Source organism: Mastigoproctus giganteus, chromosome 4, assembly GCF_048544385.1.
Source record: "Mastigoproctus giganteus isolate SK-2022 chromosome 4, ASM4854438v1, whole genome shotgun sequence".
Taxonomy (NCBI): Eukaryota; Metazoa; Arthropoda; class Arachnida; order Uropygi; family Thelyphonidae; genus Mastigoproctus; species Mastigoproctus giganteus.
In genome coordinates this window covers 80569942-80597772 of record NC_143578.1, presented here as the reverse complement: position 1 = coordinate 80597772, position 27831 = coordinate 80569942, and the positions used below count along the sequence as shown (strand labels likewise).

At 36.6% G+C, this 27831-nt stretch overlaps 1 protein-coding gene across 2 annotated transcripts in view; it reads left to right on the top strand.

The window, feature by feature from the left end:
* The window catches only part of LOC150086864 (ubiquitin carboxyl-terminal hydrolase 4-like), a 475539-nt gene that overhangs the window by 76565 nt on the left and 371143 nt on the right, over positions 1-27831 (top strand). For both annotated transcript variants that reach the window (XM_090372782.1, XM_090372781.1), the window contains exons 5-6: positions 10731-10876; positions 21983-22038. In XM_090372782.1, coding sequence (XP_090228908.1) covers positions 10731-10876; positions 21983-22038 — 202 coding nt within the window. The remainder of the gene's footprint in view (positions 1-10730; positions 10877-21982; positions 22039-27831) is intronic.

Genomic DNA, 27831 nt, shown 5'->3' with positions numbered 1-27831 from the left:
TATTTTTAGTCAGTGATTTCAAAATATAACATTTTGAATAATTCGATATTGCATTAATGAGGATATACTATACAGTGTTATTACACGAGGAATGAAGTAATATAATTAAAATTTCATGTTAATCTCGTTTTATTAATTTTTATTTTGAATTTTTCATCTTAATAGACAAATCTTACCTCTGTCTTTCTCAAACATGAATAAAATTGTCACTGAATATTAATATGCTCTTAAATTTTCTTTTCTGAAATACAGGTAACCCTCGTATAATATGGTAGTTAGGTTCCTATAAAATGTTGTGTTGTGCGAAACCATGTTATACGGAACTAAGGAAAAGTACAAAAACGGGGGCCATGTTCCAAAAGCTAACAAAAATACACTATTTTGTTAACAAAATATTAACAAAAATACGCCATTCTAGATTTCGTGTATTTTCTGCTTTCTTTAAAAAATCAGTAATCTGATTTTGTTTCTTTTTGCTTGATAAATCTTTGTGAATTTCATTGTATAGAACTAAACATTTTTGAATCTCTCTTTTGAACTTTGGGCTCTTTTCATTCAAGAATCTGCATTGAAAAAATAAGATTCTAATTGCTCAGCTAAATTTATGCCTTCATGTATGCTTTTTAGTGTAAAATTTGGAAGTTTAGAATTTTCATCTGCGTTATAATCATATGAATTTATTTGGTTTTACCTCAGATGTCATTTCTGCCTCTTTTCTACCAGTAATTCTTGAATGTCTTCATATGTAATCATATCATTTTTTTATATTTTTAGGAGCATCGGCGACTTAGGCCATGTTGTTCTGCACATATTGTCAATAAATTGCGTGTGTCCAGAGGTCAATTTTTTGTTTTGATAGACAAAAAAACCAGAGTTTCGGGGAGGAAAAACTATGCTACCCTCGCCTGTGCCTGACTAACTCAGCCACGTTGTGAAAAAGTCCCATAAAAATTCCTCCCACCTTCAACAGAACTCGAACTCAGGTCTTTTCCAAGCGGTGTGGGGAGGACACCGATTCGGTCAACCTACGAGGGCTTCAGTAGTCATATCATCAAAATCTTCCCCTCCTACCAATTTAACAAGTTCTACTATTGTACCGATACCGTTTTTTGCCAGTTTGACCATATTTCCTGAATGAACCGACTCTGACCATACATTTTTCCAACCAGCATTTAACATTTTTTCCAAAATCTATTGTAATGATTTTCTGATGTAATGAGTTTTAAAGGTGGATATAATTGCCTTGATCAAATGGTTGAATGAAAGAAGTTGTATTAACCTAGTACAGCTGTGGTGGTATAACTTCAACGTTTGGATGACAAAATGATGAAAAAAGAAGGAAAAAAAAATAATTTTTCCTTTTTTCTTTTTTTTGATAGCAAGTCAACAGTGGGGATTCAAAAAGAGTGGAAATGTTGAAAATACATTCAACATAATAGGGTTTCCCCCACACAAAAATTCAAAAATACCCTGTTATGCAAGGTTGTCTGAACGGGTAGCACAGAGGTATCATCACCGTCCTCCCCACACTAGGTGGAAAAGGCCCAGGTTTGAATCCTGTCGATGACACGAGGAACTTTAATGGGGTTATTTTTCACTCCGTGGCTGAGTTAGTCGGTCTCAGGCATAGATAGCAAGGTTTTTCTCCCAGAAACTGGGGATTTTTCATACAGCAAAACAGGCAAATTAACCAGAGAACACACGCAATTTACAGATGCAAATACTGGTTTATGAATTAAATTACAGGTAACTCTACTATAATAATTTGATTATTCATTATGTGAAGTTTGCTGAAATTCTCTAACCGTGTTAGAGCGAAACCATGTTATATAAGCACCATGTTGTGTGAGGATTGCTGCAATTTCTCAGTCGTGTTAGAACGAAACAGTGTTATACAGGGGTTGCCCATATTAAGAAAACTATTATACATATTAATTATATATATTTATTGGCTTAAAACGCTTGCTAATTTACCAGATTTATGAATTTTATTGTTATTATGGAAATCCAAAACATGAAATGTATCAAAATCTATAGTACTTAGCACCATGCATGGTTGAAGGAGATGATGTGGGGAGTGGAAAACTGCTCTGAGGACCAAACATGGGTTTCACCACTTCAAGGCTCCAATAAGCAAAGTGTTGGTATTGCGCTGGTCAAAGAGTCATTTATCACTTAGTGTTAGCATTAGTAAGTATAGTATTATATTATTAATGTTATATTATATTAGTATTAGTAGTAGTAGTACTGTGCATAGGTTGAAGGGGATGTTGACGGGATACCGGAAACTTTGCTCTGGAGACTAAACATAGGTTTTACCACTTCAAGCCTCCAATATATTAGCAAAGTGGTATTGCACTGGTTGGTGAGAGTCTACCACCTATTATTAGTATTATAGTATTGTATTATTAGTATTATTTTATATTAGTAGTGGTACTAGTTAGTACTAGTAGAACTGTGCATGGGTTGAAGTGGATGGGGGGTATACTGGAAATTTTTCTCTGGGAACTAAACATTGGTTTCACCTCTTAAACCTCCAAAAAGCAAAGTGGTGGCATGCAACAGTTGATGAGAGTCGTCTACCACTTAGTGTTAATATTAGTAGTAGTAAGCATTAGTATTATATTATAGTATACACTGAAAGGACAGAATTCATGGGATACCTGGTTCCTGGGCAACATGACTCTGTCACCCTTCTCACTAGTGGACGAACCCACCGCTTGGCAGGTATATAGGTACACGGCATCACTGCATTCACGTAGTTTGTAATTCAATGTCAGTATGGATAAATGTTGAGTTAACCAACTTTGAAAGAAGGATGATAGTGGGTGCCCAATGCATGAGTCACTCTATTGCGGAGGTGGTGCAGAAATTGCACTATCCCCATTTGACAGTATTAAGAGTGTATTGTGAATACACCATTTCCGGAATAACATCTCATTGTGGACAGCGCAATGGGCGGAGAAAGGTGGTGGATGAACATGGCCATCAACATCTGTCTCGCATTGTTTCAGCCAACTGGAGAGGCACCAGAAACATCTCCACCGAGACCATCAGGCAATCATTAACCGTAGTAGGTTAATGATTGCCTGATGGTCATTAACCGTAGTAGGTTATGGGAACTGCCAACCTACCTGAGTCCCATTGCTAACACCAGGACACAGGACTCTATGCCTCAACTGGGCGAAACAAAATTGGCACTGGACCTTGGATGATTGGAGACGGGTCTCCTGGTCCGATAAGTCTTGTTTCCAGTTATTTCAAGTGGATGGCAGGGTGCTTATCTGGCGGGAACCGCATGAAGCTATGCACCCGTCATGTCAACAAGGATCTGTTCAGGCAGGCAGGTGGATGGTTGGTAATGGTCTAGGGTGTATTCAACTGGCACACGTTGGGATCTCTGGTACATTTAGATGCATGGCGCCTCTGTAGCCAGGTGGGCAGGAGCAGCAGTGTGTAGCACACACTTCTTGATTAGACCGGGGTTCGAGCCCGTGACCACCAAATACAGAGGATGTGGAAAGGTCAGGGAATGACCACATATCCCCGGAGCAATATGGCCTTAGTTGCTAATGCTCCTAAAAGCCAAATAATAATAATTTAGATGCATCTCTGAACAGTCCAGGTTACATGTACATCCTTGCAGACCATCTACATCCCTTCTTAGTCATCATGCACCCAAAGGGCAATGGGCTCTTCCAGCAGGACGATGCACCTCCCCACAGAGCCATGGTGACTAAAACATGGTTCGAAGAGCATTCCGCAGATTTTACCACTGTGGAATGTCCTTCCTGTTCACCAGACATGAACTCTGTGGAGCATCTTTGGGATGCTGTGGAAAGGTCTGTTTTAGCGTTGAATCCTCCACCCAGGAATGCGATGGAATTATGGACAGCTGTGTAGCAAGTATGGATGGAAATACCTGTGGAACACTTTCATTAACTAGTGGACTCAATGCCTCTGCATGTGACTGCCGTTTTCTGGCCAAAAGGCTTACCCATTACTAGGTAGGTATCCCATGATTTCTGTCCACTCAGTGTAATATTATTATTGTTATTCAGTAGAGCATCAATAATCCAAACCAATTGGTACCCGGGGTGGTTCGGACTTCCAATTTATTCAGATTTTTGAACTTATCAAAAATACCGTTCTGGAGGGGGGGGGGAAGTTTAATAAGTTTAGAAATAAAAACACTGCCTTTAAAATCTGAGGGACTGCCTAATTTTTTTGTTGAAATCCAATGCCTTTTCACACAACAAAGGTCCAGATTTGGTTTTTCCTAAACTTTGTGTCTTTCCAACCACGAAGACCCCGCTTCCTCCTTTTGACATTTTTTGGGGAAAAGCGGGCCTCCCCCCATCCCAAATGTCAGTGAACAGAAATATCAGATTACAAAGAGTGTTGAATAGCAGATTACAAAGTATTATGTTTAGTTAGTACCGTATGTATATTAATTAAGCTATGTACATAAGCGTACATTTATTTTTATTTTGCTAACCTGTGGCTAATATTCTTCAGATTTTCACCTATCATTTAATTTTGTTAATTGGTAAGGGGAAAAAAGATGTAAATTTGTACTTTATATCTTCATTTTTATAGTTTGTAATATTTCTCTGATTTTCACTTACTAGAATTGCTGTTTAATAGAATCAAAATTCAATTCGCAAATGTGATCACAATAACGAGTGTTTACTGTAATTATTTTATGGTACCAGCAAAAAATAAAAAATAAATGCTGGCTTGTTCAGATTATTGATCGGATTTTTGTACTGTATTATTATTATTATTATCATCATCATTATTATCATTACCCATATGGTGTAAAGAAGACAGGCTTTTGCAGCACCAGCCAAAAAAAAAAATTTCTGAGTTACCCTTAGAGAGAGAGAGAGAGAGAGAGAGAGAAAGTCAGAAGCAGAAGGGAATCACTAAGAAAGAGAAGAATGATGATATCCAGCTCAGGACCCTATGTGTGCCAAGCCCGTACTCACCAGATGTGAGCGCCTGTAGTGGTACTAGTTAGATTAGTACTAGTAACCATAGTATTCTAGAAACCAAGGCCTTACTTAACAACATTTTGTTATTGGCATGTGATATCCTTCAGATTATGTCCAAAGCTTAAAACCTCATGTATGTAAAATTATAAATTGAGAATAATTGTGTCTAATTGGGGAGTGATTAAACTTTGGGAAAAAAAAATCTATCCATTTATTTGCAGTTTCTATATTGATGGTATCTACCTTGATGATTGTCTCAATTGCATATATAGCAGTATGTGTCCTGGTTCCCTAATAAGCACATACCTAATTTCCAAGACTGTTCTAATATAACTAATTTCCAAGACCCTTCATTGATTTCTAATTTTATGCTGATTTCAATAATTTTTCTCTGAAACTCAAAATGCTTTAAACTCTTTTCTTCTCCTACATAATATATGATTTGGTAGGAAATTAATGGAAAATTTAACTGTTTACTACAAGACAGTCCAAAATAAAGCACAGATCAACGTAATTGCAAGTATTGCAGGGCAGAAATATAATATTTTTCATTTATATATGGCCACGTTATGAGGGAAGACTTCGAACATGTGGGCTACAGATCTTGGAACCAGACATCCTAGAGAAGACTCAACTGCAGTGCACAAGACTCCCCGAGAGGAGAGAGCAAAGTGAACAAGGGCGAAACCTTCACTACAAGGAATGATTCTAGAACTGGGGGCCATTTATATGAAAATACAGTTTTTTAGTAATTAATTTTACTAATGCATGTTATAATTTTACAAGTCTAATATCAAACACATTAGATTTAATGTGCTCGATATGTAATGCACTGTACAGTCAGTCCTCATATAGCACGATAGTTATGTTCCTAGAAACACTCATGCAATGCAAAATCGTGCAATATAAACAACAGGCCCTATGGGAAAAATGGGGTTAGGTGCCGACCACCCAAAATTGAACACACATTTGTAACCAAAACATTACCAAACACAATAAATTATCGTAATAAAATACGTAAGTATTTTATTACGACTATTACGTAATAAAATATTGCTAATGCTTTTGCTTCTATCGTAAGCAAACTTGTTTTTTGTTTGATTTTCTATCGAAACAGATGACAGCCGTTCCATCTCTTCCAATTCTTTGTGCCTTAATCTATTGGATTTTAATTACACTTTGAGTTGTACCTGCTATGAAAGTTGTTTTTATTTTCTCTGCTTTCTTTGTAATTCTTGGCGTTGCCTCATTTAGGGCTGTAGCACGTGCAATATCACCTGGTCTTTCATTTCGCTCAAAGCGTTGCACAATTTCATATTTTTTCTCTTATCAACAGAGGCGGACTGGCCACAAGCCTTACCGGGGAAACCCCGGTGGGCCGGAGGCCGGTGTGATTTTGGCCATAAACGCTATGAGGCCACTACAAATTTTCCTGGGTAAGAATTTTTGACCCAGTCCACTTCTGTTTATCGATATTGCTTTTCTTTTTCTCTCTGAATCTGTAGTGTCTTCACCAGGACGCTTCCTTGTCGCACCTTTTAAGTATTTTACTCATTTTTAGGGAAAAAAGCACAATTACAAAATGCGGAGGCACGCTTGATATACATAAACGAAGCTGCGTGTGTGTAGCAACTGAATAAACTACACCGTAAAGGCAGAGACACACTATGAATACCTCACTAGCTCACAATTTATTAAAGCACATTTCTGGGGGTTACTACCATAAAACAATAAAAACTTCCAGTTGCGTTCCTGCTAGTGGAATCTGTTATAAACTGGTAGTAAACTCGATCTAATTGCATTTGCGATAATACTGATAGCTGGAATTGTGTGGGTTTTTACGTTATTATGGTGAAATGTGTTTCCCCTTCACTGATATAAAAAACATAAATACATTTTCAGAATCTTCTCTTAATTCCTATCGTGTTGCGTTCAGTTGGGGTGATTCCGTGTTCGACTGCCATTTCTTGTAAACACAAAGGCGAATCATGCATAAGCGAATTCAGTTTGTGTTATATACGATATCGTTCCCCTATTTATAAATCGTGTATGATCGAATTCATGTAGTGTAAACACGTGTTATACGAGGATTGACTGTATTACGCTTTAAACCTATCTTAAGTCTTTTTTTAAGATGTGTTACCTAACCTGTTTTCATAGGCTATTCAAATACCATATTGGGGCTGAAGCAGTGGATATTGTGCTTGTTGCCATGCACTGATTGGAAGAATGAATGGGTAGTGCGCTAGATATGCAGAAACAAATTCTTCATTTGCCCATAAGTTTTTGCTTTTTTTTTTTCTTTTTCTTTTCTTTTTCTTACTATAAATCATGAATATTTGCTATTTGATAATGTGCCTGAAATGGAATTCATTGCATACATTAACTAGTTTGTTTAATGTTATTTGTTCAGTCAATTTGAAGATTGCCGATATTGTGTTTAGCATTAGTAGAGGCACATGATGCAAGAAAGCAAGCTTATATAGCATCAGCCAAAAAAAAAAAAATAAAATAAAATAAAAATAAATAAATAATTTTTCAATTTCACTGATCCATTCATTCCAAATATTTGTCTAGTTCTGCCTTGAATTTATTTAAGCTATCAACTTCCACAACAACAGATGGAAGTTTGTTCCAGCAATCAGGTACTTGCTGGCTAAAGGCAAATTTCCACACATCTATTCTACACCTGTCTTTCCTCAGGTTTGTAATCTGAGCAAGAGGAAGAATTCCATCAGCACTGAGCCTGCTCAATCCATTCAAGGCCTTATACACCTCAATCAGATCGCCTAGTCTCCAGAAGCTGCAATTTGCTGAACTAAGCCTTTCTTCACAAGAGCACCCCTTTGTTCCCTTCACCAGCCTTGTTGTCCTTCTCTGTACTCGTTCTAGCAACTCTACACCCTTTCTAAAATGAGGCTTCCAGACCTGTATGCAGTACTCAAAGTGTGGCCGACCATTGCCTTATACAAGGGAATAATTATCTCCTTATCCCTGCTCGCAAAATTCCTGTATATCATTGACAAGACCCCCATGATCTACTCTGGCAGCCTGTCTGCACTTCTCAGAAAACTTCATACCCGACTGCACAATTTCACCCGGTCTCTTTCATTCTCCGCTACCCTGCGTGTAACACCACATAGTTGGTACGTTTCTCTGGGGTTACTGCTACCCATATGCAGTACTTTTTGTTATGTTAAACTTCAGTTGCCACTTCTCAGCCCATCTGCCCAACTTTTCTAGATCCTGTTGCAGCAGCATACTGTCATTGCTATTATTAAAAACTCTGCCAACCTTTGTATCATCTGCAAACTTTGACATTATGCTTGATATATCTTCATCAATATGATTGATAAATATACAAAACAACAATGGGCCCAACACCGAACCCTGAGGGACACCACTAATAACATTAGTCCACGTAGAGCAGTACCCATTGATTACCACTCTGTCTTCTCCCACTCAACCATCCCTTTATCCATTGTAGCACCTTGCCCTTAATGGCATAACGCTCCAATTTGTACAGTAGTCTTCCATGTACATCAGTATCAAAAGCTTTCCTGAAATCCAAGTATACGATATCAAAATTACTTCTTGCATCCAGTTCCTTTGTGACCACATTATAGTATCCAATCAAATTGGTCAGACAAGACTTCCCCTTGACAAACCCATGCTGTGTCTGAATTATTACTGCTGTGTTGTCTAGATAATCCTGCAATGCTTCTTTAACCAGTGACTCCATTATTTTCCCTGGAACAGAAGTCAAACTACTAGGTCTGTAATTATTCGTGTCACCCTTTGTGAATTGGAGATACATTTTCACATCTCCAGGCCGTGGGGACTTCCCCCGAGTCCAAGGATGCCCTCATAATTATGGCTAAGAGGTTCCTTACTTCCTTTGCCACCTCCTTTAATATAACTGGATAGATCCCACTACCCCAGGTGCCTTTCTATGTTTTACTTCAATGATTTGACCTCCACTTTGCTCTTATTTATTGCAAAATCATTTAACTCCCTATTAGAGTTTGATGAACATCTGGCCCCCTCTTTCTTGAATAACTCCATGTGTGAATGTAGATGCAAAATACTCATTTAGTTCGGCAGCTATCTGAGAATGATCATCTACAGTCAAACTATTCATATCAAGTGGACCAATCTGATTTATCCCCTTCCTTTTAGAGTTAGCATTAGTAGAGGCATTTGATGCAAGAAAGAAAGCTTATGCAGCATCAGCCAAAAAAAGCTTGATAATTTTGTCAAGAAAAGTTTAGGTATTACTCTACATGAAAGTGTCTTTTTGCTTTAATTTCTAATCATTTGGTGAACTGAAAATAGAATACTGCCATATATATAATAGAATAAATGTTTGTCCTTTATAAATTTATATATATATATAAATAAACCAAAATTTATAGGACTTCTGTTATCAGTTTTTTAAAATTATTTTTTCTCTTAATATATATATATATATATATATATATATTTTTTTTTTTTTTTTTGTTGTTATTGATGTATATTATAAATGGTCACTGCTTTTCATGGACTAATGTTATGGAGTGTCACAGGGCTTGATCTATTTGCTGTTTTTAATATTTATTAATGATATTAATATAGATATTTAAAATTTGATATCTAAGTTTGCTGATGGTACCAGTTGTTGACAAGATGGTTAATGACATTAATTGTGGTATTCTACTTCAAGGTTAGATAACTAGGTGGCAATAATCTTAGAATAACATACCTTATTGGGTACCACCAAATGGTATTTTATTCTGAGAATCAAATTCAAGGTAACTGATAAGAAAAACAACTTAGGGGATATTGTGCAATCTGAGCAGGTAGACTGTTTAGAACAACTCGTGGGTTCTTTCAGTGATATTCAGTAATTTTTCCAGCAGGAACAAAGTGATAATTATCCTATTAAGGCACTGATTATCCCATATCTTGAATACTGTGTACAAGTCTGGAAACTTCTATTTTAGATCTTTTAGATCTGTTGGTAAGGGTGTAGAGAATAGCAACAAGATTAGTGGGTGGTTGGATCACAGAACGTTATTCCTATCAGGAAAGACTGCAGTTTTGTAAATTGCAGTGTCTGAAAACCAATGTCTGCATGGTGACATAATCGAAGTGATTAAAGCTTCAAAAGGGGTAAACTAAATACTGATGGCACCTTTACTCTTTCTCTGCAAACTTTGGTACACACAAAAAGACATTAATTTAAATTGGAAAAAGGATAGTTGCAGGATGCTGAAATTGCCTTCGACAGCTGTGGAGAGTAATTGATTATTGGAATAAATTTCCACTTAGTGTTATAGAGTGGGTGATTTGAATAGATTTCAAGAAGTATTGAACAAAATATTAGAAGGCAAGTTAAATTAAATGACAGTGACATTTAATTTAATGACTTTACTCTTTCTCAGATGGCACACATGAGGGGACACAACTTTAAATTAAAAAAGGATAGCTGCAGAATACATTGTCTTGAAATTTGTTGCAGTAGCCAGAGAAATAATTGATTATTGGAATAAACTTCCACTTAGTATTGTGGAGTGGGTGATTAGAATGATTTGAAGGAGGACAAAATATTAGAAGAAATGAATGAATGAAGTAGGTAAATTATTATTATTATTTGGCTGATCTCGAATCATTTCATTGGTGTTAATATTGAGCATTTCCTTAATTATTTAAAATATATATTTTAAAAATTTTTCTTAAATCTTTTTTTCATAGAGCATATTGAAAAGGAAATGAGGAAGATATTCAACATACCAGAAAATAAAGAAACCCGCCTTTGGAACAGATATAGTACAAATACATATGAACAGCTCAGTAATAAGGAAAGTACAATTCAGGATGCTGGGCTTTACCAAGGACAGGTATTTTTCATTGCTGCTGAATTGCTTTTAATTTTAAAAAAATATTCTTTTAATATACTATCAGTGAGAATTCAATTTTTAATTTTGAAGGCCACTTTTTCTATGTGAAACAGTTATTGTATTATCTGTATGCAGATAATACAATGACTATGGCATGCAGGCCTCTAACTGCTTATGAGATCTGTGAACTGTCCACAGGTCTATATGAATACAACTTTTGTGATGCTAAGAGTTACATCCATTTATCCTATTTCTAATATTTATTTTATTCCAATCTGTCTGAGCAATTGCTTCATTCTTATGTGCAGTTTAATTTTTTGTTTGGGGGATAACCTCAAAAATTTTTGAAATACCTGTATTATTTTGATAGCTTACTTCTGGAGCAAGGTTTATATATTGCTCAAGAGTTGACTTTCACCTAATAACATAATTCTTCATCTGGAAAGTGTGAGCTTTGCTATTTCCATCTCATTTGTGCCAACGAATTCTAAATAAAATCTAAATGTTTAGTGGGAGAGATGCTCTAATTTAGTGTTTCCACTCCCCACTTCCCTCTAATTCCTTCTGTGTACTTAATGGGCAAAAAGATAATTTGTTAGCAGTTTAAAAATGCAGCTTAAATAATGCAACAGTCAGGGATAGAGTTACAATCATATCCCTAGGCATGTGAGCTTTGGTGGACAAGTAATGTCAACAAGGACATTTCAACTATACATTGTATTAAAATACATACGATAAATTCTGATAAGCCGTTTGGGGTTATTAAAAACATACACTATAAGGCTACCACAATGAGTTACATTAGTAGAGACTGATCACCATTACAGAGCAGTGTTAGTTGTATCATTTTGTGGTTTAGATTATTCTGTTAGTTTTTACTAGTCTATTTCGTTATTATAATTTTCTTATTATTATTACAATAAATGAAGATAAAAGAACTGCACTGTAACAAGAAGAAAAATTGCCATAACTGTTTACAGCTTTCCTAGTTTTTTATTAATGAGGTTGTACTGTACATATATTTCTTTTCTAAACAGCATTGCAAATATGCCTGTGAAGAATGGTAGAAACTTGAGATTAAGTAAACTGAGAGAGAGAGAGAGAGAGAGTAAATGATTGTTGGAACAAACTTCTATATGTTGTGGAAGTGGATAATTTGAATAAATTTAAAGATGTATTAGACAAATTTTAAGACTTACAGAAGAGAAGTCGTAGCCTAGTGGTCAGGCGTGCGGGTGCATAAGTACATGTGCCTTGAGTGACCGGGATTCAAGCCCGTGACTGCTGAATACGGTGCTGTTTCTGTTTCTTGTAATCTGTGTACAGTCAGTCCTCGTATAACACGTGTTTACACTACACGAGTTCGATCATACACGATATATAAATAGGAGAACGATATCTTATATAACACGAACCGAATTCGCTTATGCACGATTCGCCTTTGTGTTTACAAGAAATGGCAGTCGAACGCGGAATCACCCCAACTGAATGCAACACGATAGGAATGAAGAGAAGATTCTAAAAATGTATTTTGTTTTTTATATCAGTGAAGGGGAAACACATTTCACCATAATAATGTAAAAACCCACACAATTTCAGCTATCGGTATTATCGCAAATGCAATTAGATCGAGTTTACTACCAGTTTATAACAGATTCCACTAGCAGAAACGCAACTGGAAATTGTTTTTATTGTTTTATGGTAGTAACCCCTAGAAATGTGCTTTAGTAAAATGTGAGGTGTTAATAGTGTATCTCTGCCTTTACGGTGTTGTTTCAGTTGCTACACGTGCGCAGCTTTGTTTATGTGTATCAAACGTGCCTCCTCGTTTTGTAATTGTGCTTTAGTCCCTAAAAATGAGTAAAATACTTAAAAGGTGTGAAAAGGAAGTGTCCTGGTGAAGACATTGGAGATTCAGAGAGAAAAAGAAAAGCAATATCAATAAACAGAGGCGGACTTGGTCAAAAATTCTTACCCGGGAAAATATATAGTGACCTCATACTATGGTTTATGGCCAAAATCACACCGGCCACCTGGGTTTCCCCGGTAAGGCTTATGGCCAGTCCGCCTCTGTCGATAGAGAAAAAATATGAAATTGTGAAACACTTTGAGCGAAATGAAAGACCATTTGATATTGCACATGCTACAGACCTAAATGAGGCAACGCCAAGAATTACAAAGAATGCAGAGAAAATAAAAGCAACTTTCATAGCAGGAACAACTCAAAGTGTAATTAAAATCCATTAGATTAAGACACAAAGAATTGGAAGAGATGGAACGGCTGTCATCTGTTTGGATAGAAAATCAAACAAAAAACAAGTTTGCTTACGATAGAAGCAAAACCATTAGCAATATTTTATTACGTAATAGTTGTAATAAAATACATAAGTATTTTATTCGTAAAAAATACTTACGTATTTTTGTATTATTATATTTTTTATTATTTATTATATTATAATAAAATATAATATAATAACAATAAAATATTATAAAACATAATATTTTTTATTACGTATTTTAATCGTTATAAAATACGTAAGTATTTTATTTATTGTGTTTGGTAATGTTTTGGTTACCAATGTGTGTCAATCTTGGGTGGTCGTCACCTAACCCTATTTTTCCCATAGGGCCTATTGTTTATATTGCATGAGGGTTTCTAGGAACACAACTATCATGCTATATGAGGACTGACTGTATCTTGTAAACTCCTCTGACCGTTTGGTCGTCCCGGAGTATAAACAGAAAATTTATTTATGTTAAGTAGGGTTGGTGTATTTTTTTTTTTTTTTTTTTTTTTAATGGTATATAAGCTTGTTTCCTTTTATCATTTTCTGCTAGTACTAACTACTAACCTCTGGATATGAACTCAAGAGGATACTTCAATTTCATCTTATGCAAGCTGCCCACATTGCTCTCTAAGTTCTTAAATAGCCCATGCCCTCCTATGCTAATTTTCAAACTCTTGTAAATATAAAAATGACTACTATTATTTGTGGACAGAAATCATGGAATACCTACCTAGTAATGAGTAGGCCCACCTTTCGACTGGATAAGGACAATCACATAGTGAGGCATTGAGTCCACTAGTTCACAAAAGCGTTCCACGGGTATTTCCATCCATGCTTGCTGCACTGCTGTCCTTAATTCTGTTGCAGTCCTTGGTGGATGATCCAAAGCTCGAACGGATCTTTCCACAGCATCCCAAAGATGCTCCACATAGTTCATGGCTGGTGAATGGGGGAGTCCATTGTGGTAAAATCTGTGGAGTGCTCTTTGAACCATGTTCTAGTCACCATGGTTCTGTGGGGAAGCGCATTGTCCTACTGGAAGAGTCCATTGCCCTATAGGTGCACGATGACCACAAAGGGATTTAGATAGCTGCAAGGATGGGCACGTAACCTGGATTGTTCAGAGATGCATCTAGACGTACCAAAGGTCCCAATATTATTGACCATCCATCTACCTGAACAGTTCCTTGTCGACATGATGGGTGCATAGCTTCATATGGTTTCTGCCAGATACGCACCCTGCCGTCTGCTCAAAATAACTGGAAACGAGACACATTGGACCAATTATCCAAGGTCCTGTGCCAATGTTTTTTCGCCAGTTTGAGGCATAGAGTCCGATATCATGGTGTTAGCAATGGGACTCTGGTGGGTAAGCGGTTCCCATAATGCATTGCGGCTAATCTTGGTTAGACGTTTTCTTGTTACTCTCCGGTTGGCTGGAACAATGCGGGACAGCAGCAGTCGACAGCCATGTTCATCCACCACCTTTCTCTGCCCACAGTGCTATCTACAAGATGCTATTTCAGAAATGGCATATTCCCAATACACTCTCGATACTGTCAAACGGAGATAGTGCAATTTCTGTGCCACCTCTGCAATAGAGTGACCCATGCGTCAGGCTTCACTATTATCCCTCTTTCAGAGTCGGTTGACTCATGTCATTTATCCATACCGACATTGAATTGCCATCTACGTGAATGCAGTGTACCTATATACCTGCCAAGCAGTGGGTTTGTCCACTAGCAAGAGGGGTGACAGTGTTATGTTGTCCAGGAACCAGGTATCCGTGAATTCTGTCCTTTCAGTGTATTTACTAATCTAGACTCTTAAATCTAAACTAAATAGAATTAATAAAATAAAAAAAAGAGAAAAAATAAGAAAAATTCATTCATCCACATGGCCATCCCTCCGCTACTCACCAGGAGCTTTGAACGGATAGATAGCCAAACAAATTAAATAGCTCCTACAAACCCGTTACTGTTGTCCCAATAACAGTTTTACTAATTTTAATTTCATATTTAGTATGGCCAAAAATATAAATTTTATGATAATATTTTGAGACTGAATATTAATGTTTTTTTACTTTTAACATATGATTGGTATTTATAGCAAACCGGAGTGGAAACCAAAACTCTACAGGAATGCATCAGATAATTCAATAAAATAGTGCTTATCAGACTCCGGAAGTCACTGCATGTGGCAGCTGGTAAGAAAAGAGGGTAACTTCGAGTTTGCCCCTGATTATATTGATTGCAAGGGTGCCACCTGATGAACTGCTACCCAGCAATAATCAATATACTCACACGTGCATGCACGCGTGCGCTCTCTCTCTCTCTCTCTCTCTGTGTCACACACACACACACACACACACACACACACACACACACACACACACACACACACACACACACACACAGCAGATGCTGTTTATTGTGATCACTTCAGGACTCAACCAAAGTGATAACAATAACCAATTGTTAATGATAACTGATGTAGCTATTCAGCATTGTTTACTGATGTAGAACAGAAATGTGTATATAAAAAGGTGGAACTGGTTAGAAAGAAAATATTAAAATCAAGCATTGTAAATTACTTTATTTTGACTCCACTATTTCTTTGAGAAAGTCATTAATAAAAATGAAACTCATAATGTTTCTGGAAATCCATTAAAAACAAACAAATAAATTATTAAAATCAGGAATTAGAAAAGGTTGATGCTGTACTGTAAAACATCCTGATTGGTAAGAATAAAGATACAGTACTTTCTTTCATGGAGTAAGAACTGACAACCATATGAACTGTAAGAAGCAAAATTAGTAACTAGCCACACAACTTGTTGGAATTCAAGAACAAATCAGGATGTTACCTAATCACCTCCACTGCATATGCTTATACTGCGATTAAGTAGAAAAGCCATGACATAAATGTTTTTTCTAGGTATTTTTATGTTTGTCAGGACTTCATAGAAGTGATAACATTATCTGTGATTACAATAAGTGGTATTCACCTTGTGTGTTTGTATGTAAAAACTTTAAATAACAATGCAAGGAAGGAAGAAGAAAAACAAGTGGGATGGAGGTGGGAAAAAGGAAGAAGAAGAACTGGGAGAAAATTAACAAGAAATTAGCAACTGACAGCCCTAGCCTATGATAGTTCATATCAGAAACATTCTACTCAGGGGGCCTGGAATGATGCAGTGACTTGGCTATGGTGACTTGGTTGACTTTCTTAATGAGACTGTTGTGATATTTGTTATACAGCAGGCCCCCGTTATAACATGGTTCGCTTTACGCTGATTCGCTGTAACGCTGTTCTTATATTATAACCCATATCTGACTATAACGCTATCACAGATCATTATAACGCTCTTTTACAGATTGCATTTTTGGCATATTTAATGAAATCGTTTCATTTGATGGAGTAGATAGCTTGAAAATGAATAGCAAAACAGCATTAAAACGTTTCTCACGCTCGATGAAATTTTCTCGCACGCTAATTTAATTGCAGTACAGTCACTTGTTACGTATTCCGAGATCAACATTTTAAAAAAATGATCAAGTATATCGCTCGTAATATTTGCGTTATATGCATTTATCCAAAGTCTAGTCATCACTCAGAGTGTTAGATATTGTGTGTAACGGTTTACTTGAACATTGTATCGTAATTAATGCAACCAACGCAGTTCCATTTTTGAAGAGTTAATAATGGCCGATAAAAATGAAAAAGCAACGTCTGGGCGCAGTACAAAGACTATAAATGTAAGAAAAAGATTGAATTTGAAAATTAAATTAGACGTTTTGAAGCGAATCGATTCCTGTCAACAACAAGCGGATGTGTGCCATAATTTAGGACTTGCAAGTTTAACTGTAAGAACAATTATAAAAAAATAAAGAATAAATTTTAGCAGTGGGAAAGATAGCTGTTCCACTGCAGGCAACTAGGGCTAGGCTGGCTATTAAGATTGAAATGGAAAGACGTTAACTAATTTTATTGAAGATAATATCCAATGCAGAATTCAGTTAAGTTAAATATTATAAAAAAAAAAAAAAAAAATAGAGAAAGAGAGAGATTAGCCAATATGATGATCTGAAGAAAACTCACCAAAATGTGGAACCATTTAAAACCGGTAAGGGCTGGTTGAATAGATTTAAAATCTAGGGAGAAGCTGCAAGTGCAGATCAAGGAGCCGAAACTTTCAAAAAAGAACTTAAAATTATTGAAGAGGGGTATTATGTGCTATACTTCTCAACAAGTTTATAACATAGATGAAGCAGGACTTTTGTGGAAACGAATGCCTAAAAGAAATTTCATATTGAAAGAAGAAAAAAACATGCCAGGTTTCAAAGCAGCGAAGGATTGGGTGACTTTATTGTTGGGTGGTAACGCTGTGGGAGATTTAAAATTAATACCCCTTTTAGTTTATTTAGAAGAGGGCCAAAGTTCAACCCAAAATCAACACATTTTTCATGATTAAATTCATCAATTAAATTAAATCAATTAGATCAATTAAATTCATGATTTTAATTGGAATTTTAAGTTTAATTTTGATACTTAAGTAGTTACCACATAATTATATATGTATGTAATGCAGAATATTTTATATGTACAAATATTTGAATATTAAATATTTTGACCAACATTTGTGCATCTTTTCACTACCGTTTATTATTGATTAGGAAATATCCTATGGCACCGACCGCAACTTACAAATACATATGTTACCTTATGGGAATGCGGAGCTCGCTTAGTGTGGATTCACTTAGCGCTCTGTTTTTCCGAAACGAATTATCAGCATTAAATGGGGGTCACCTGTACTTGGCTATGTGTATAGTGGTTGAGAGTTTGGGTAACAGGCATCCTTGTAATTTTTTTTATTTATTTTCAGGTTGAATATATTTCTTTCTATTTCAATGCACTTTCTCATAGGTTTAGGCTCTCAGAGGTTGTCAGGATTTATCCCTTTATTTTTTCTTGGCTCTATATGCCTTACAATCCTGAATTTCCTTGTCAGTGTTCTCTTTCCATCAAGTTACTGTGTTTAATTTTTTCCTAACTGCCTTCCTTTGGGAGTTCAGTCTCCATAGGGTTTCTAAGTCCTCAACCGTTTCCTTCCAGATGGTCAGCTTTCACTGTCCCAGCTGCTGTCGTGCTGATCATAGTCTACCACTCTTCTGGTAAGCTTTTTTATTAGCAGATCTTTCACACTTCATAATTCATAATTTTACAGTTTTCCTATATACTGTTTTGTAGTTCTAGGGACTGTTTAAAATAAAATAAAAATAAACTTTGGTTTTATTTTTATTATAAAAATAATTTCATTGTAAATGGTAATTCTAACCTTTTTATTATATTTAGACCTGATGACATTACTCAGTTATGAAACGTCACCGTATTGTGATGTTTTTTTAATAGCACCTTTTTATTAACATTAATATCATTTTATTAATATTAATATTGATTTATTGTTATTGAAACATCAATATTGATTGATTTATTAATTTATTTATTAATATTGATATTAATATTAATATCACCTTAAAACCACCTTTTTATTAATATAATTTGCTATGGAGTTCTGTACATCATCCCCATTTCAATAGGAAAAATTTTTAAAGTACTATACTTTTTTCTTTGGTTGGGGGGTGTGGGGATGATCATGTTAATTCATCCACAGTGATTAAATTGCACTGTCCTCAGAAACATAGTGTAGTGATTAACATGATTCATGATGTGGCATGTTGTTTCATCAAAAAAATATTCAAGATCTGGTACTTTGTTTGTCAGCTTCAGTAATGTGCTGCAAATTGTAAATTGGGCATTAATACCTTAACCACTTGGATGTGTTATGATCATACTAAACACTGCAAAAATCAGCAATTGTAACTTGGATGCAAACATATTTCTCGATAGTTATTTTGCTGTGGGGGGTTTGACTTTTCATCTTTCCTGCAGTAGTCAACAATCCATTGTTATCTGATTATGCATTCTTTACATTCCTTTAATGTGAGCCTATTACATTGTTTAAGTGCAATTGCATATCATGCAATTGCACTTAAACAATTGCAAACTATGGAATGCACATCATTCCATAGTTTTTTTAAAAACTATAAACATACCAATTTCACTTTGTGTTAGGCATCTTTGTTATTATATCTCATATTGTGAATATCCTTCATGAGTTGCCTTTCTGTTATACTTTTAGCATTAGCATTAGGAGATGCACATGATGCAAGGAAGCTAGCTTATACATCAGCCAAAAAAAAAAAAAAAAAAAAAAACCCACTTCCTATTTCACTGATTCATTCATTCCAAATGTTTGTCTAGTTCTGTATTGAATTTATTTAAACTATGAACTTCCACAACAACAGATGGAAGCTTGTTCCAGCAATCAACTACCTGCTGGCTAAAGTCAAACTTTTGCCCATCTATTCTGCAACCGTCTTTCCTCAGTTTGAATCAATGCCCCCTCAGGTTTGTAATCTGAGCAAGAGGAATAATCCCATCAGCATTGAGCCTGCTCAATCCATTCAAGGCATTATACACCTCAATCAGATCGCCTTGCAGGTGCCTAGTCTCCAGAAGCTGCAGTTTCAGAACTTAAGACTTTCTTCATAAAAGCACCCCCATGTTTCCTTCACCAGTCTTGTCCTTCTCTGTACTCGGTTTAGCAACTCTACACCCTTCCTAAAATGGGGCTTCTAGACCTCTATGCAGTACTCAAGGTGTGGCCCGACCATTGCCTTATAAAAGGGAAAAACCACCTTCTTATACCTGCTTGCAAAATTCCTGTATATCATCGACAAGACCACATGACCTGCTCTGGCAGCCTGTCTGCACTGCTCAGGAAACTTCATATCTGACTGCAGGATAACCCCCAGGTCTCTTTCATTCTCCACTACCCTGAGTGTAACGTTTCTCTGGGGTTACTGCTACCTGTGCATTTGTCAATGTTAAACTTTGGTTGCCACTTCTCAGCCCATCTACCCAACTTTTCCAGATCCTGTTGCAGTAGAATACAGTCATTACTGTGATTAACAACTCTGCCAAACTTTGTAACATCTGCTTGATATACCTTCATCAATATCATTGATAAATAAACAAAACAACAATGGGCCCAACACCGAACCCTCAGGGACACCACTAATAACATTAGTCCACGTAGAGCAGTACCCATTGATTACCATTCTGTCTTCTCCCACTCAACCATCCCTTTATCCATTGTAGCACCTTGCCCTTAATGGCATAATGCTCCAATTTGTACAGTAGTCTTCCATGTGCAACAGAATCAAAAGCTTTCCTGAAATCCAAGTGTATCAGGATTTCAGGAAATCAATATGATATCAAAAGGCACAAAAGGTGATATAGTTGTACACGTTGGCACTAATGATATCAAGAGTAGGAGACCGGCAGAATTACTTAACAAGTACAGGTTACTGTTGAAAAAAGCTGTGAATTAGGGTTGAATTTGAAAGTGTCTGCAATTCTGCCCAGACACGATAGGAGGGAGTATATGATGAGAGCGTTGTCGATCAATTCGGCCCTGGAAAGATTGTGCAAGGCTCAAGGGGTAGAATTTTTTTCAGCCTGGACTGTACTTGTTAACAGGAGAGACTGCTTCTACAGGGATGGGATACACTTAAATAGAAAGGGTGCAAGAATATTTGCTGATGCTATTGAGGCAGTGTTAGGTGGGTTGGAAAACTGCTAGCTTGTGGGGGGGAGAGACAATGACTAATAGATTAACAGTAACCACTGGCAGAGGTGAAAGAGATTCTTGCACTGCTTCTATTGGAATGAGCAGAAGCCTGAAAAACAAGATGCCGGATATTTCAGAGACTGCTGGGAGTCATTGCGGTACAAGTAAACACATGGGTTGTGTTAGGGTAGCTAAGAATAGAAATAGGTGCATGTATACTTGCGTATACACCAATGCTAGGAGTTTGGTAAATAAATTTGATGAATTTGAGGTATTGCTCAAAACATCAAAGGCAGATATTGTTGGGATATCAGAGACGTGGTGTCACACAGATATAAGGAATGCAGAACTGGAATTTGGGGAGTACAACATCTACAGAAAGGATAGATAGGAAGGGAGGAGGGGTTATGCTATTATTTAAGAAACACATAAAATAATGTCATAATTTGAATTTTACATAGTTCGTAGCTTTCTGCCTTAAAATTAGTGGCATCTCTGCTGTAAATAAATTACAGTTGAGTCATCAGCTCTTATATCTTTTGGGTACCTACCCACTCACCACTGACAAGTGGTACTTATTTAAAGTGAACTCATGTGGCATTTCACAATATGTGGTATTATGGTAATGATGCCTAATGTACAAACTTCAATGTCTTAAAATTCAGTGTAGTAATAATGCAGTTGCATTAAACAGTGTCATTGTTTGAAACTTTCTATCCTAAAATATCAGCTTCATATCATCCTCTTTGCTCTTAGCATTAGTAGAGGCATATGATGCAAGAAAGCAAGCTTATATAGCATCAGCCAAAAAAAAAAAAAAAAACTTCCCATTTGACCCATCTATTCACTCCAAATGTTTGTCTAGCTCTTTGTTGATTGGCAACTATTGATTGGAGTGACTCAATCACTTGTGCAATTTCTCAATTGCACCATCATTATAGAGTTATATACATGAACAAAACCCAACTCTGACAAATTATAAGTACTGTACAACAGTATATTCTTGTTTTTTACTTAGTGTAAAGCTTGCTTTACATTGTTTTGTACTACCCTGTATATTTTTTTAATAGTTTACTAATCATATTTTAGAGACAAGCACTCTAAAAATTGTCATATTTTCAGGTCATCATCATTGAACAAAGAAATGAAGATGGTACATGGCCAAGGCAAGCTAAGAGGTTTGTTTTTTTTTGTTACTATTCTGTTCATTTTTATATATATATATTACTGTATTTATTGAATCGTATTCCAAGGGAATCAAATTCCAAATGAAATGTAATAAGAATATAGGTATTCAGAGTAAAGTATACCCATAGAGCCATCATCATCATCAGCCATTTTCAATCCACTGCAGGATGAAGACCTCTCCAGCAACTTTCCTTCTGTTTTGAGCACTGGCCATCCATTTTCTACCAAAAAACTCATGAATTTCATCTATCCATCTCCGCCTTTGTCTTCCAGGTTTTCTTCTAGCTCCTCTTGGGTACCATTCTGTTATTTTTTTAGTCCATCTGTCATCATGTCTTCGAGCTATGTGTTCTGCCCAAGACCATTTTAGTCCTTTAGTTTCGATAAGAATGTCCTTTACTTGAGTTTGCTGCCTAATCCATGTGTTTCTCTTCTTATTTAACAGTCTGATTCCCAATATAATTCGTTCCATTCTTCGCCATGTAGTTCTCAGCTTCTCTTCCATTCTTTTGGTAAGTGTCCAAGTTTCACTTCCATAAGTCATGGTGGGGAGTATACATTGATTCATTATTTTACGTTTCAGACAAACTGGGATATTGCTCTTCAGTATGTGACTATATTTCCTGAATGATTTATTTGTACATAATTTATTTATTATGTGACTATATTTCCTGAATGATTTATTTGTACATAATTTATTTATTATGTGACTATATTTCCTGAAATATTTATTCTTCTCTTGACTTCCAGCCATTTATCATTATTACACTAATAACTTGTCCCAGATAAGTATATGACTCCACCTTTTCAATTACTGCTCCTTCAATCATTATTTCCCTTTCCGTGGCATACTTGTTCATCATTACTTTTGTTTTAGCCATATTCATCTTTAGTCCAAAATCCTTACTAACTCTGCATAACTGATTAAGATTTTCCTCTAATTCTTTGGGATCGTGGCTTATGACCACAATGTCATCTGCAAATCGTAAATGGTTTAGGTACTCTCCGTTCACATTGACTCCTTTCTGCGACCAGTCTAACTTCTGAAAACTTCCTCAAGGGCAGCGGTAAACAGCTTCGGAGATATTGTGTCTCCTTGTCGAACTCTTTTCTTGATTTTAAATTTGCTACTCTCTTTGTCTAGTCTAATAAAGGAGGTAGCACTCTCATATGTTTTCTTCAAAATCATAATATATGGAGTATCTATGCCTTGTCTTTCCAGTGCCCGTAACATTGCCTTATGCTGTATGGAGTCAAATGCCTTTTCATAATCCACAAATGCCAGGCATAATGGTATTTTATATTCATTTGCTTTCTCCATTAGCTGTGATATTACGTGAAGGTGATCCATAGTTGAGAATCCTGTCCTAAAGCCAGCTTGCTCTTTCGGTTGATTCTCATCAAGTATTCTTTCTAATCTGTTAGTAATGACCCTTGTGAACAACTTGTAGATGTGGGATAACAAGCTAATTGGTCTATAATTTCCAATTTCTGATTTATCTCCTTTCTTATGCAGCAAAACTATGATTGCATTATTCCACTGCTTAGGCGTCACACCTTTTCTAATGCACTTTGTGAAGAGCCTTGCCAGTTTTTCTGTTATGTCTCTTCCTCCCAATTTTAACAACTCTACAGTAACTTCATCTTCCCCCGGGGCTTTCCGATTCTTCATTTTCTTCAATGCATGTTCTACCTCATCGGGAAGAATATCGGGTATGTCGTATGTGTTGCTACTTTGCAATCCATCTTCCACACTGCTGGTATCATTCCCTCGCTCCTTGTATAATTCTCTATAGTAGTCTTCTGCTATTTGAATTATGCCTTCTCTGCTGTTTATAAGTACACCATCGCTATTCTTCAGTTTCAGTATCATTTGTCTTTCTGTATTACTGCTCATGGCTGCTAATTTAAATCCTTTGTTTTCTCTTAATGCTTGTTCTACTTTTCTTGTTTTAAACATTCTTATGTCCTCTCTGAGTCTCTTTCTAGTGGCTTTGTATAACTCAGTATACTCAATTTTCTCCCTGTCAGTGTTTTTCTTGCTCTTCATTTGTTGTCTTCGGTTCTTCATGACAAGTGTTTCTTGACTAATTTTTTCTTCTTTGGATTTCTGTTTCTCTATAGGTTTCTTGGGCTTTATCACTTTCAGAAAGTTGTAATATTCCTCGTCGATATCTTGGTCCCGAGCAGTCTGGAGAAGCTCAAACTTGTTCTTAAGTTCCAGTACATACTGCTTTTTCTCCTCCTCTGTTATCTCAAAGACCTTTGTATTATTTACTCAAGTCAGTTTTTTCCTTTCCTTTCCTACATCTATATCAAGTGTACATCTTACCATTCTGTGATCACTTCCAACATTTACCTTATTCAGGATGGTAACATCATTCACATTATATCTTCTGTTAGTGAGGATGAAGTCGATTTCATTAGTTGTTAATCCATTTGGACTCTTCCATGTCCACTTTCTGTGCACCCTTTTCTTGAAAAAAGTGTTCATTACTGACAGTCCTTGAGATTCTGCAAATTCCACAAGTCTTTCACCTCTTTTATTTCTTTCATATTTCCTATAGTTTTCATATTTCCAAAATATCCTATAGTTTCTCTTTCTGTGCTGTTTTGCCTTTTTCCAACCTTAGCATTGAAGTCCCCCATAATAACAGTGTAGTGGGTTTTCTGCTCATCTAGAAGACTCAATTTCAGTGTACATTTCTTCAACCTCTTCATCGTCATAGCTCGATATTAGTGCATAAATCATTATAATCTTTAGCTTGTACCTCTTAGAAATCTTGAGTATTAGTCTTGACACCCGTGGTGATGTACTTTTGAATTCCAAAATGTTGTTTTTAAAATCTTTATGGACCAGAAACTCCACCTTCACTCCTTTCACTGTTTCCATTGGTGTACAGCAGATTTCCACTTGATAAACTTATAAGTGATTCATTTCTTCTTCTTGTTTCAGCCAAAACGATGATATTCCAATTCACATTTTCTAAATCCTTTTCCAGCTCTAATATCCTGTCTTCACCGATGAGTGATCGTACGTTATAACAGGCGAAGTTCAGTTTCCGTGCATGGCAGCTTGGTCGTACCCAGAGATTCTTAGCACCCTCTGCTTCCACTCTGATCCTCTCACTGCCGTAAGAGGGAGAGTGAAAGCTGCTGGGGACTGAGGGCCATTTGTATTGTTGTGCTCTCATATGCTGGAGGGTTTGGTCTTTTCCTCTTCACGCTGACCAGGCGTCTTGAAGAGAATGACTCTACACGTTCATTGCCACCTAAGTGACTTAACAGGGCTTACCATCGAGAAGGTGTGCATGAGTGGATTTTAGAGAGGCAGGCCAACTGGACTTCTCCTAAATCTTCTGTAATAGAGAGAGAGAGAGAGAGAGAGAGAGAGAGAGAGAGAGAGAGAGAGAGAGAGAGAGAGAGAGAGAGAGAGAGAGAGAGAGAGAGAGACAGAGAGAGATATTGGATCCATCAGTGTTTTAGGCTGAGTGTCTGATAACACACAGGATACCTGTTCCCCTCTAAGCCCCCATAGAGCCATAAGACCAAGTATTTAAGTAACCTAAGTTGGACTTCATTGTTATATAATCTATAATGAAATGCATGATATATAATAAAATACTTGTAATATAATAATAATAATAATAATTTTAAAAAAAATGATGATGAAGCAAATTACTGATACAAGGATATATTAAAGGGGAGGTAGTTGCCCTCTGAATTAGTCTTTTAAAATGCACTGTTTGCTTGATGGTTGTGAACAATCAGGTACGGGACATGATATTTCCGAGGGGGGTGTCTTTGTGTGCGCGTGATTTAAGGAGTGTGAGGAAATCGGGTGACAACTCAGCATTGTTACGGGCCTATATGAGAGCTTGAAGGACAGGGTGGATGCCCTCGAAGGATCTAAATTGAGAGGCCCATCAAGCTCTCAGCTGGCCACATCAATGCCACAGCTTGCACTTGATCATCACGCAACACAGCAGCAATCCTCAAAGCAGAATGTGCTGGTCCCACAAGAACTAGTAGTAGTTGGTGACTCTATTGTCAGGAAAATGGGAAACGTGGTATGTAAAAAGGATAGGTGGAACAGGACCAGGGTATGTCTGCCAGGGGCAAAGGTTGATGATGTTGTAGAGCAGATATCGTCTTTTAAGGGCACAAAAGGTGATATTGCTGTACATGTTCACACTAATGATATTAAGAGTAGGAGACCGGCAGAATTACTTAACAAGTACAGGTCACTATTGAAAAAAAGCCACGAATTAGGGTTGAATTTGATAGTGTCTGCAAATCTGCCGAGACACGATAGGAGGGAGTATATGATGAGAGATTTGTCGATCAATTCGGCAAGATTGTGCAAGGCTCAAGGGGTAGAATTTTTTTCAGCCTTTTTTTCTCCTGTTAACAAATACAGAATTTTTTTCTGTATTTGTTAACAGGAGAGACTGCTTCTACAGGGACAGAATACACTTAAATAGAAAAAGGGTGCAAGAATATTTGTTGATGCTATTGAGGCAGTGTTAGGTCGGTCAGAAAACTGCTAGCCTGGTAGAGTTCTTTACCTATGTAGCTTGGAGGGATACAAGGACTAATAGATTAACAGTAGCCACTGGCAGAGGTGAAAGAGATTCTTGCACTGCTTCTACTAGAATGAGCAGAAGCCTGAAAAACAAGATGCTTGATATTTCAGAGACTGCTGGGAGCCATTGCGGTACAAGTAAACACACGGGTTGTGTTAGAGTAGCTAAGAATAGGAACAGGTGCATGCATACTTGCGTATACACCAATGCTAGGAGTTTGGTAAATAAATTTGATGAATTTGAGGTATTGCTCAAATATCAAAGGAGATATTGTTGGGATATCAGAGACGTGGTGTCACACAGATAAAAGGAATGCAGAACTGGAATTTGGGGAGTACAAGGTCTACAGAAAGGATAGATGGGAAGGGAGGAGGGGGTTATGCTATTAGTTAAGAAACACACAAAATCCAAGGAAGTGAAGCCAGTCGACATCGCTGGACAGTGCAGTGTCGAGTCAGTTTGGTGTGACATAAGCATTGGGAGATCAAAATTGTAATATAATATGATGAGAAGACTCTGATGAGTATAATAATGACTCTGATGAGTATAATAAGAAACTGTATAGGTAAATAGAGTGGGCCAGTAAATCAGAGAGTCTTATAATGGGGGATTTTAATTTCTCAGATATTGACTGGAATTTGGGGGCTGGTCACTCACACACTAGCAAGGCTTTTGTGGATTTATTGGATGATTATTTTCTACATCAGCATGTTCGGGAGGCAACTAGAGGGAGTAATACTCTTGATCTGATTATCAGTAGTGATTCTTCATGCATTAAGAATCTGCAGATAATGGAACCACTAGGTGGCAGTGATCACAGTGTGCTGAAGTAGGATTTACTCAAAGAGGTAGGGTTTTTGCTTTCGTAAAGGTGATTACGGTGGTCTGAGACAGTATTTAAATTCTATATAGTGGGACCAACTGATGATGTTACCAACAGAAAATTCAAAATGGGAAGCATTCATAGAATTTATCTTGAAAGCTAATAGGCTTTACATACCAACTAAGAAATATTGTTGAAGGTTTAGGCTTAAATGGATGTCAGATGAACTAATGAGACATATGGCATTGAAGAAAAATGCATGGGATACATATAAATTAATGGGTGAAATGGCTGGTCTGTAACCAAGTCACAAAGGAGATTAGGCAAGCAAAGGCAGATTAAGAGAAATCTTTGGCAAAGAATGCAAAGAAAAA